Source organism: Triticum urartu, chromosome 5, assembly GCF_003073215.2.
Source record: "Triticum urartu cultivar G1812 chromosome 5, Tu2.1, whole genome shotgun sequence".
NCBI classification, from domain to species: Eukaryota; Viridiplantae; Streptophyta; class Magnoliopsida; order Poales; family Poaceae; genus Triticum; species Triticum urartu.
The window spans coordinates 565,259,909-565,272,282 of record NC_053026.1 but is presented as its reverse complement, the minus strand read 5'-3'; the positions used below and the strand labels follow the sequence as shown (position 1 = coordinate 565,272,282).

Sequence of the window (12,374 nt, the reverse complement as noted above, 5' to 3'; positions counted from 1 at the left end):
TCTATTGTATGAAAAACTACTCTTCCATCAGATGAAGAATGGTATGTTGGCTTCTTCACGTCCGAACTTCATGCTACAAAAAGCACTAATCAGTTTAACCTTATTATTGATGTTTATTGAAATTCGATATAAAAAATGGTTGCGTAATGGCACATGAAGCAGGCTGTGCCTCTTTTTTGCCTGGTGCAACGCATGGGCATTTGTACTAGTAGTCACTTATAACTCTTGCCCAGCTAGGCTATATGTACTGCAGGAATAGTCCACAAACTATTTCGGTCATTGCTAGAGATTTTTGTTCCCTTCTGTGTTTGGTCATTCGGTCCTACCTGCACAATATCACCAACAATAGTGCTCTTGTAGTGTGTTAGTTTCTTACACCGTTGAAATCCAAACGACTAGCTAGCATGGAATGGCAGTTGTAAAGAATTCTATGCATGCATGGACTATCTTGGCATGAGCGGCATCAGGAAGCATTTGGCATGTGCTGCTTCACCTTGCTGTATATGTTCCATGGAGTCCATGTACTCAGACACACATCGTTGGGCGGGAATGGCAGGAATATGTCGTAGAAGTAGATAATGGTTCCAGCCTGGTGGGCTTGGGGTCGATTCTGCGAGGGCTGGCGTTTCATCTTGACGTTGGAGAAGACGCCTACATATTTGCTATCCATATTATGGCCAAACCGTCAGTTCAATCTAAGGCCTCTTTTGGTTCATAGGGTAGGGAAATCATAAAAATAGAAAAGTCATAGGAACTGAGATGACATGCATCTCAAATCCTATGAGTAGGAATAGAAAAGAAGATATTGTTTGATTCACTTTATAGGATTTTCTCCATTGAGTCTAGGCTAATATTTATTTTCTTATGAAATGTGGAGGATAGAAAGAATTCCTCCATAGAAATAGGATTCCATTCCTACAAATCAAAGGGCTTTAAATTTTTCCTACAAAAATCATATCCTATGAAATCCCTACAAAAATCCTACAAACCAAAGAAGGCCTTAAGTGTTGTAATGGCCGAGAGTGCCGACTGGAACTGCTATGGCTGTGTGATACTGTGATATACTCGATACATAACTGCCATTGGGGCTAGTTCACTCATGGAAGCGTACGAAGCATGCCACCAATATGATCAAATCAACAAGAAATTCCGGTTTTGGATAGAAAATCATTGAAATTACTCGTCTAGGACAAGGTCACAAGGAAATTCCAAACAAACCAACCGAACAGACCCACTATCAACATGAAACGAGGCTATATTCGTTGTTCAATTATTCATCTCCTTGAATTTTTGTCAAGTGTCATGTACCCTGAAAGCTCTAATTTTTGTCAAGTGTCATGTACCCTGCCACGATGCTCATGCACAACCAAGATTATGCTTGTTCGCCTCTACCTTGGGTCAAAGTCCCAAAAGCAAAACGGACCATGATTATGAGCCAAAAAAAATGCTACACATATGGATAAATTTAACAAAATTAACTTTACATGATGATGTGCCAGTTTTTAATTGGATATTAGTAGTGAAGTGGGGCCCACCATGAAATTCAAGGGGGGGTGGGGGGGGGGGGTCCGTAGGCTACGAACAAATCATGAGTAGGTTTAGGATTTTGTTATGGGCTGGGCATCTCCGAAAATTTAGAGCCTTAGTGCAGAAGGAGGCCATAAATATTGAAGAATTCTTGTAATTAAAGAACTAATACAACTTAAAGCATATTCTCACTTAACTATTTAACTTCAAGTAGGTGTTATTTGGTATAATATTTTAAAATTTATCAAATATTAATGATAGAAGAGTAACATATTGGTAGAGTAGTGCCATAAATATAAAAAATATAATGCTAGAAATACAACAGAAAATAGCAATTCCTCCTTGAGGACCATTCAGGTGTATTGTGAAATTTGTACAATAGCAAATCCTTATACAAAATCTACTTGTTGCCACGCGGTGAGGTGTCGGAGCTACTGAGCTAGTCCATTACCTTGTCCATGTGTGTGGTATTTCCCGTTGTTGTTTTGATCATCTCAAGAAATCGCAAAAAAAGATTTGAAACAATATCAAGCCATTGACACTATGTGTGTACCATCTCACAAAAATTCAAACCGATATCTATCGCAGAGCTCTAGAAACAAAAATGTGTATTGTGAGACGCATGCATGTGATAGTTTATTCTACAGTTGTGTTTCTTAGATAACATGAAATCTACCCGCCGACTCCCACCCAAATTTTCAAGTGCGACCCTCACACAAAACATAAATGTGTCGACCTGTGCTTCCGAGATAACATGAAAGAAAGATTTTACATGTGTATTGTGAGACACATGCATGTGATAGTTTATTCTACAGTTGTAGGCAAATGTCGAGACTAAGTGATTCAACAAGCCATAGAAAGTTTTAGTGGGACAATTTACTAGGGAGTCATTGTACTCTTGCTCATGGATAATACCAAAGATACATGCGGGTAAGATCATCCTATGAAATTATAGTTGCATCATTACTCAACTATGTCAGGAAAGTTTAAATTGTAAGAGCACTGGGGACCGATTCTAATCAACAGGTCACGCTAATTGGTTTTTCAACTATCACTTCCTAGACGTGGTGAGATTTCCTTTTTTAATGTTTATGCTTGGCCAAAATTTTCTTTTCAGTAACTTCTACAAGATGCAGACCCAACTTCCAGAAATTCCAACATTTATAAAAATAAAATGGAACTTTAAATTTTCAAATATTTCTACCTTTTGAAAACTTGGACTTCTAGAATTAAAAATATTAGTATTCTAATTTTCAAGAAAGTTTAGCTATCGGAAATTTCTAACTTTTGCGAAATTTAACTTTCAAGTTTTTTCAAACTTTCAAAGAGAGAGAGAGAGAGAGATGGAGTCGCATGGGTGAGCCCCCCTTGTCCTATCTACATGGTAAGAGCATCTCCAGCCGCGCCCCCAACAGGCCCCCCCAGGCCACTTTTTGGCGCCGGCGCCAAAATAACGCCTCAGTCGCGCCCCCAGGACGACGAAAAGCGCCGGTTCGGCCCTTTTTCCGCCTGGCGACCGCAGGCCGAACCCGGCGCACTGGGGGGCGATCGGGGGCTCTGGCGCAAGGGAAAAGCGCGGCTGGCCCACACCCTCAGGTGAAAAGTCAAGATTTTCTTCCCCGACTCGCCTTCCAGCCCCCGCGCCCTCGGCCGCCACTAGCTATATCCTGGCGCCGGCCGCCGCCTTTCACCGCTAGATAGCCATTCCCTGCCGGAAAAATAGCAGAGGTTCGCCGAGGCAGCCCCTCCAACAGCAGCTGGGCGTTTCCGGCTGCCGTTTCCGCCCGCGGAGGGGCAGTTTAGTGGCGGGTGCACGCCCACCGGGCGCAAGGTGTTCGGCAATTTGTCTGCCTCAGCGATGGACTCGAATGACGAGGAAGCGCTCGCCGCGCTGCTGGAGGAGGAAGCCGAGGCCGACGTCCAGGAAGAAGAGCATCTGATGGTGCTCGCCGCCCTCGCCCAGCTGCTGGCGAGCAATGAAAAGCCGCGGCGAGGTGGCTCGGCTTTTGGGCGGGTGAAAGCAAAAAAAGGGCATCGTCTCAAAGGCTACTGCATGCTCTACTCCGACTACTTCGCCGATGCTCCACTTCACGGCGACAAAACATTTCGGCGCCGTTATCGGATGAGCCGAAAGCTCTTCCTCAGAATTGTGAATTCCATCTGGGAGTTCGACAACTACTTCAAGTGCAAGATGGATTGCACCGGGAAACTTGGATTCACCTCGATCCAAAAGTGCACGACAGCGATGAGGATGCTTGCATACGGAGCTCCCCGGTGATTCACTCGACGACTATGGGTGCATGGCCGAGTCCACCGGCATAGTGTTTCTACAAGTTCTATCAGGCAGTGGTGGCAGTGTTTGGACCGCAATACTTGAGAACACCCAATGCGGAAGACACTGCTCAGATACTAGCACAGAATGCAGCAAGAGAATTTCCTGGGATGCTTGGTAGCATCGACTGCATGCATTGAAAATGAAAGAATTGCCCATTTGCTTGGCAGGGGATGTACAAAGGCACCAAAGGCGGTTGCAGTGTGGTACTTGAGGCGGTGGCCACATAGGACCTCTGGATTTGGCACTCCTTCTTTAGTATGCGAGGAACTCACAATGACATCAACGTGCTGCAGTGCTCTCCTGTCTTTGCCAAGCTTGTTGAAGGTCATTCTCCTCCGGTGAACTTCGAGATCAATGGGCGGCACTATAACAAGGGGTACTATCTAGCTGATGGCATCTATCCGAGATGGTCGACATTTTTTAAGACGATCTCAAACCCTGTGCCAGGAGGCAAGAACGCCTGGTTTGCGAAGATTCAGGAGGCTTGCAGGAAGGATGTCGAGCGGGTATTTGGCGTGTTCCAATCTCGATTTGTTGTTGTCCGGTACCCCGCTCAGACCTGGTCCAAAGATCAAATGTGGGAGATTATGACTTGTTGCGTCATCTTGCACAACATGATCATCGAGAGCGAGCAAGAAGACGCAGTGTTTGACACTGAACCATACTACAGGAAGGGTCCTCTAGCCGAAGTTGATCACCAGCTACCGGCAACCTGGATTGCCTATCTCAGTATGCGTCAGGAGATCCGAGACCCACAAGTGCATCATCAACTGCAGAAAGATCTGATTGAGCACCTATGGAGGCTCAAGGGGGACGCCGGGCGCGACGTGTGATGAAATATGAGTTTTTATTTGTTGAACTATATAATTTGTATTGAACTATTTGTTGTTGTACTATTTTGTTGAAGTATTTGATTTTTCTGTGATGAAATATGTGATAAAAAAATTATGTTGATAATTGAACGCCGAGACACGGCGAACCACGCCGAATATGGGCCTATTCTCGCTCATATGGGCCCTTTATTCGCTGAAATGGGGCTGAAAAATGGGCCAATTTCGGCACCTTGGGGCGACGACTGGGTGCAAAACCGGTCCCAGTGCCGATTGTATCGCCGGCTCGCCCCAGGGGGCGATTTTTATGCGTCCTGGGGGAGAGGGGGGGCAACGGCTGAAGATGCTCTAACCTGACATGCATCCCTTCGTGCAATGACTATGGGCATAGTTACCCGCAAGAGAGCCTTCTTAAAGTAATAGTGTACCTCACCCTCATGTTGCATGCCTATATAAAGCTTCTCCTTTCCAACATTCATCATACGAATTGGCCACATTTTCTTTCTCATTTGTGACCTTTCACCACGTTCAACTTTCCTTGGTTTGTATTATTATTAAGCTCCAAATTCTAATCAGCTAGAGCTAGGCAATGAAGTCTCCTCATCATCGAGCATTCCTCGAGATCGATATCTTTTCTACTTTGGAATGAGTGGTATCTGGAAATTAGGCATGACGGATCTGGGACAGTAAGGTGGTAGAGATTTATGATAAGTGCATTTCTTGCTGAGAATAATATTGATAATCATGTCTAGTCTAACAATTTCATGCTTGAGGACAACCCACGTGGAGAGTGCAACATGTAAAATCGTAAATCCTTGTACAAAATCTAGTCGTTGTCCTGTGGTGCGGTGTTGGAGCTAGTGCATTACCTCGTCTTTAGAAATGAGAAAGAAAGTGGTATTTCCCCTTGTTGTTTCGATTGCCTCTAGAAATCGCTAAAAAGATTAAAAACAATATCAAACCATTGACACGATGTATGTGCCATCCCACAAAAATTCAAACCCATATCCATCCCGTAGCTCAAGAAACAAGCAAAAGCGGATCCAACGCTGAACAGTGGTAGCAAGTAATTCAAATCAGCACCAACACATATTTTTCTTTTTGTTCTTCAAACTATTTCCGGAATTCAGGTTTAGATAGTATTCTTGGACCATGGTAAATACATGTTGTATGTCGATGTCTTGATTCTTTTTTTTCTTCAAAATATGACCAGCACGTAGCCCCGGCTGGCCACGGCGCACCGCAGCCACAAGCCCTTTGCCCCCACAAAATCTTCCCGCCGGCTCCCACCCGGCCACGCCGGATTCCCCCGTGCCAATGGCGCGCGCCCACCTCACTCCCCCTTATCCCCGCCTCACCCACTCGCGCCACGCCCCTTATCCCCTCCTCTTACAAACCCACACAAACTAATCGCCCACCCCCACCCTCCAACGATCACGAATCAAACCCCTCCACACGCCCGCCCGCCCGCGAGCAATGGCCGCCCTCACCGCCTCCATCGCCACCTCCACGGCCTTCGCCGCCAAGCCGCGCCTGGCCCGCCCGCCGGCGCGCCTCTCCGTCTCCTGCTCCGCGTCCAGCGGCGACAACACCACCCCCTCCCTCTCCGCCTCCATCAAGACCTTCTCGGCGGCCCTGGCGCTCTCCTCCGTCCTCCTCTCCTCCGCCGCCACCTCCCCGCCGCCGGCTGCCGCCGACATCGCGGGCCTGACCCCGTGCAAGGAGTCCAAGGCGTTCGCCAAGCGGGAGAAGCAGTCGGTGAAGAAGCTCAACTCGTCGCTCAAGAAGTACGCGCCCGACTCGGCCCCCGCGCTCGCCATCCAGGCCACCATCGAGAAGACCAAGCGCCGGTTTGAGAACTACGGCAAGTTCGGCCTGCTCTGCGGCTCCGACGGCCTGCCCCACCTCATCGTCAGCGGCGACCAGCGGCACTGGGGCGAGTTCATCACCCCCGGCGTGCTCTTCCTCTACATCGCCGGCTGGATCGGGTGGGTCGGCCGCAGCTACCTCATCGCCGTCAGCGGCGAGAAGAAGCCCGCCATGAGGGAGATCATCATCGACGTCGAGCTCGCCGCCAGGATCATCCCCAGGGGCTTCATCTGGCCCGTCGCCGCCTACCGCGAGCTCATCAACGGCGACCTCGTCGTCGACGACGCCGACATCGGCTACTAATCAGCGGCCATGCGTGCGTGGTTGGCTAGTCGGTCCCAACTCAGGTGAGCTCTGCACCCATGTCTGAATTAATGTGCTCAAAGCCATGGCTCAATCAATCAATGGTGGAAGATTAATGTATCTTGCGTTCTTGTTTGCTTTGGCAGATGGACAGCGGAGGATGGATGAGGGCTTGTGGTGTCGATCTGTGTGGGCTTGGTGTAGGAGCTGATAGGATCCTGGAGAAATGGAAGCTCTCTTGTATTTAAGAAACTGAACCCAATCTTGTATAACTATTGTGTCCTCTCTTCACATTTGTGTATTTTACCATTGTTCAAATTGTTGAGAACAATTTCATGATGCACAGCATATTATGAGTGAAAATGTGCGATATTTTTATAAGAATACGTACAAGCCAAATGTCTACTAGCAAACTTAACATACATGGTCCATTGGTCCACATGGAGCAATATGAAAGATCTGCGTTGCTACTCAGAAACACTACACAAACTTTGCCACGCTGAATCCCATACTTAAATCACCGGTTGCCACCATCTTGTTTAGTCTAGTAGAGCAAGGTCTGGATTGCTGAAATTTAACCATGAGATGTTGGAATTCGTCCGCATTGCTGAAACAAAAGGAACACACCATCAGGCATCAGTGCACGAAGGAAAGGAAGATCTTAAATTCATGCCCAATTTTAACCTTTAAGCAGTCGGGGTTTGAACAGTTTGGTACGATTATGATGGTAAACATCAATTTGCTATCATCTTATTTTGAAATGGAAAGAGACATTTGGAATATAGTAACACACGTCCCATAATTTAGCAGCTGAGCTCATGTCAACAGAAGTTATCACTGGTCATCATGGGTATCAAACAACGCATACCGGTGCAAGCGAGTATAAAGGCGCCTGGTCTGCCACATGTGATTCTTCTACTAGTGGCCATTCCTGGAACTGCAAGAACAAACGTCATCATGGCATAACAAATGAAGAAAAAAAATCTAAAGCATTGTGATTGCTGTAGACGGATACATTATTGGCCTGAGCAAAGATAATTGTTCTGTTCTGAAGAGTAAACTAATTCCCATGACTTGTTCAAAAGAAAGCACGCACATCAGTTGAAGGTAATCCGCTGAAGATGGCAGTCTGATCATGGTAAGTTGAATAGGTTGCCTGACCAACTTCATCTGAGGAAGTTCAAACACCAACATATCAACCCAATAATGCATAATGGAGAAGTGATTGGATAATCAATGATCTAGCACACCGCATATATTGGGAAATTAGAAAAACTGGGTGTAGCAAGCACACCTTCTATAAGATAAGGAGTACCAAGAGCATCGCTTGCCCGGAAGTCAGTATTCAACCTGTTGGCCAGTTAGACTTGCACCTGCGATCAGGTCATCCCCTGAAACCTATCATCCGGGAAACATATTTTCACATTTCAATGAAAAATCGCGGGACGAAATTGTTGGATGTTGTTGAAATATATTGCCCGTCAGTTCGGACTTTTGGATGAATTTGCTAGAGCATGAATTCAATAGCATTGGTTGCCCAGAAGACTAAATTTTAAATAGCAATTTGAGCAGGGTGCCACTAAATGGTATTCATGTACAATTGTCTGGTAAAGTTACAAAATAGCAAGCTATACCTGATTTGAAGGACTGCCGCTATTTGGCATTTAAAACTATGGTTTGAACTTTTGGAGCAAATAACTGGAGCATTTATTCAATATATGTAAGTTTACTTACCGAAAAATATTTGTGGAACAGAGTTCGCTGCGTTGAGTGTGATCTATCAGCATTTAAGACATTTCCCTGGGTTAGATTGTATGGAGTTCTATAATGTGGCTTAGAAGGATCGTGCTGACAAAGTCCTATAGCAAGCCGGTTCCCAAAACTATCAGAAGCAATAATAAAAATAATAATTTTCTTGCAATTAAGTAGTGATAACGGTATGAGGAAGTGTTTGAAAAACTATGCAGGTGTTGAATATTAACCTTGATGCAGAGTCTGTTCATAAGGATACCGTGAAAACGGTAGTGTTTCTCTTTTAGAACGACCAGCACCGTTCATTGAGAGGACTTCAGGCAGTGAGAACACACTCCCCCGAAGGTTGGAAAATGCTGAAGAGAACATGATTACTTTGCTTGCTTCAGCAAGTTAGCTCTGAACTCGAAGGTTGCAATCGGTGGCGAAGCTTCATGGGCCAAAGGGGGCCATTGCCCCCCCCCCCTCCCCTAATCTAGGAAAACTACCCCTAATTATTAGATTTGAATACCAATTATTTCTCAGAGTTCATGCATAATTTATTTTCTTCGCCCTCTCAATTTTGACTAGCTTCCTCAAGAATCTTCATCAAGCCCCGCCACTAGTTGCAATAACCTCTTGGTTGGTCGCACCGTAGGGTCACCAATATCGTCGGGAGCACTCCTCTTCTTTGGGCCAACCTTCAGGATGTTGTTCCCGCTATGGCGCACGAGGTATGGTTGTGGCGGTATGAGGCTTGAAGTGTTTACCAGGGCCGTTAGCCAGCGAATGCGGATGCGGGCTTCTCATTGGAGCAAGTCTATTTTTGTTTGTTTGCTCCTTATCGCTGGTTTTCAGGCTTTCTTTTGTTTCCTAGTTTCCTGTTGTAAGATGTATACAGTTCTTCGTTGTTTAGATTTGGGTTTTGTATTGGTCATGTAGACTTTGTAAGGGTTCCCTCCCTTTTTTCCTCCTATATATCTATAAAATTTACATGCGGTCCTACTTTTTTTTTACCCTTAAAATATAGACGCCGATAACTGCCACACGTGTGATACAATGGACATCCAACCACATGACTCGTCCGGCTGTATCAAGGAAACAGCCCACACGACCCAATGTGGGTGAACATTAAAATTGCTCATACGTTCGGGCGCAGCTACGATGGCCCACACGACCCTATGTGGCAACTGCTCACCCCCATCCCATGAGCCCGAACACGTGTGTAATCAACTTTAGTTGCCATATGTAATTAACTATAGTTGTCATGTCTGCCATGTATCATTAAATATAGTTGTCATTGTATAACTAATTGGAGTTGCCACATGTTGTCAAACCATAGTTGCCATGTATGAACAACCATAGTTGCCGTATGTGATTAACTAGTTGCCACATATGCACACCTGTAGTTGTCATCTATCGCCCTGTGAGCGTCGTGTGGGCGAAGAGCAGTTTCGCCCACACGTTCGGGCAAGCGTCCTGTGTCCGCTCGGGCGAGGAGCGTGCACACGTGTGACACTAAGGCCTCTTTTGGTTCATAGGATAGGATTATTATAGGAATATGAAATTTGTAGGAAATGAGATGACATGTAATTCAAATCCTCAAAGGAATTTTTCCATTGAGTTTAGGCTCATTTTTATTTTCCTATGAAATGTGGAGGATAGGAACCAATCCTATATAGAAATAGGAATCCATTACTATGAACCAAATGGCTCTAAAGGAAAAATCCTATAATTAAGAATTCTATCCTTTAGAATTCCTATGAAATTCCTACAAATCAAAGAAGGCCTAAATGATAACACCCACACGACGCTGGATGCTTACGTGACTCTCGACTCAGATGACAATTAATTCAATATTCATGCAAATGAATCGAAAGGCATCGACTGCGTTTGGGTCATTCAAATTCACGGTTCAGTCAATTGGTGGCACACTCCCCCGTGACATAAAATACCTCCTAGTTTTGCTGTTCATCTCGATTCAGTGCTGATTTGACATGCCATGTTGACTGATTTTTTTTCTATTTTTGTTTTTGTTTTTCCTTGAGAAAACCGGTTCACTGCAAATAGCAGAGCAGAGCAACTCCTCTCATGGCCTCCGTGCCCACTACCTGCTCGCCCAGGGCGTCCTCCCCGAGCATGCCCCAAGCAGCATGCGCTCCGAGCTCGTCCGTCTCTGCCATGCCCACTGCCCGTGCGATGCTGCCGGTCACCCTCCCTCCTACGGGCCGCCGTACTCCTCTCGGTCTCGGATGCACCTCCTCCCGCTCGCCGCTTAACGTCCATGCGCCATCCAACGCAGGAAACAAAGGCCCAAGACAGAGACGCGACAGTGGTGCTCACCTTGCACCGACGCAACCTTCGACGGCATGGTGTAGATCCCCGGAGCTCGCATCTTGTCCGGAGTGGCCCTCGACGACACGGACACCGACCAAGTCCGAGGCGTCACCAAAGCCGGGCGAGTTGGCCACTGTTAAACAGCCGATATACATCAACGTGGATAACAAGTTAGGTAGTTAGAATCTTAGTTTGCTTGATGCGCACACATGTATTCTGTTGTGATCTTTCCAGATCAATCTGTAACAACTTGACCTTGTATTCTCTGCATATAAATAGATGACCGCGGCCCATCGGTTTGATGTGTGCCGAACTGCAACTTCTTTCATTTCACATGGTATCAGGCCATCCTCTTCCCATCTAGATGACTTCGTCCAGCCAAACCTTCTCCACCCAAGCAGCCGCCACCAGCTCCGCCCTCGCGTCGCTCACCACCGGCGCAGTCGCTCGGCGTCATGGCCTCCACCTCGCCATCTCCATCCCTCACGGGCCTCGTGACCGTGAAGCTTTCCCACGACACCCATCTCCTCTGGAAAGCCCAGATCCTCCCTGCTCTCCGCGGCGCGCACTGGATGTCCATCGCCGACGGAACAGAAACGGCTCCTGACAAAGTTGTCCCCGGCGCCGACGGCGCCCCCCCGGTTCCCAACCCCGACTACCTCTCGTGGGTGACACGGGATCAGCATTGTCTCAGCTTCCTCCTGTCCACCCTCTCCAACAACACCTTGCTACAGGTCCTGTTCCTACTGTCATCTGCGGCGGTTTGGAGCGCACTGGAGAGGACCTATGCGACCCGCTCCAGGGCGCACATCATGCAGCTTCGTCGTCAACTTGCTCACATCCAGAAGTGTGACATGACCATGGTGGACTACTTCACCAAGGTGAAGGGCCTCACTGACGCCCTCGCTGCCGCCGGGAAGCAGCTGGATGAGGAGGACATCATCATCTACCTCCTCACCGGCCTGGACTCCACCTACGACCCACTCGTGACCTCTGTCACCACGCGGGCAGATGAGATCTCGCTCAATGAGCTCTACTCTCATCTCCTGGACTTCGAGCTTCGTCATCAGCACCACGACAACGTGTTTCAGCTCCCTCCCTCCGGCGGTCCCTCGGTGAACGACGTCAGCCGCAACTCTGGCGGCGGCGGCGGCGGATCTGGTGGAAACCGCAACCGCGGCTCTGGAGGTGGCCGTGGCCGCGGCTCGGGAGGCAACGGCGGCGGCAACGGGCGCACCTGCGGCTCCCCTGGTCATGGCCACAACTGTGGCGACCCGAGCCACAACACCAATCGTGGCTCTGGTGCTCCCAACGCTGGCAGAAACGGGGGCAAGGGAGACATCATCTGCCAGCTTTGCAAGCGCCCTGGCCACGACGTCTTCGACTGCTATCGCCGCTTCGACCACTCCTTCATTCGCAAGGAGCGCATCGCCAACAATATC

At 47.5% G+C, this 12,374-nt stretch overlaps 1 protein-coding gene, 1 long non-coding RNA gene and 1 pseudogene across 2 annotated transcripts; 2 read left to right on the top strand and 1 right to left on the bottom strand.

The window, feature by feature from the left end:
- Positions 1-6,100: 6,100 nt before the first annotated feature.
- Positions 6,101-7,212, top strand: LOC125510781 (photosystem I reaction center subunit III, chloroplastic). Its single transcript, XM_048676046.1, has 2 exons — positions 6,101-6,908; positions 7,011-7,212. Exon 1 carries the CDS (start codon positions 6,169-6,171, stop codon positions 6,862-6,864), a length of 696 nt encoding a protein of 231 aa, XP_048532003.1. The 5' UTR covers positions 6,101-6,168; the 3' UTR covers positions 6,865-6,908; positions 7,011-7,212.
- Positions 7,150-8,544, bottom strand: LOC125510782. The gene is made up of 2 exons (XR_007284739.1): positions 7,549-8,544; positions 7,150-7,471 (listed from the first exon to the last, which is right to left on the bottom strand). It is a non-coding gene; the product is annotated as an uncharacterized LOC125510782 (long non-coding RNA).
- A 3,308-nt stretch (positions 8,545-11,852) lies between these two features.
- Positions 11,853-11,991, top strand: LOC125511848 (annotated as a pseudogene).
- The last annotated feature ends 383 nt before the right edge of the window (positions 11,992-12,374 follow it).

Coding starts and splice junctions, on each gene's coding strand:
- LOC125510781 (XM_048676046.1), top strand. CDS start 6,169: ATGGCCGCCCTCACCGCCTCCATCGCCACCTCCACGGCCTTCGCCGCC.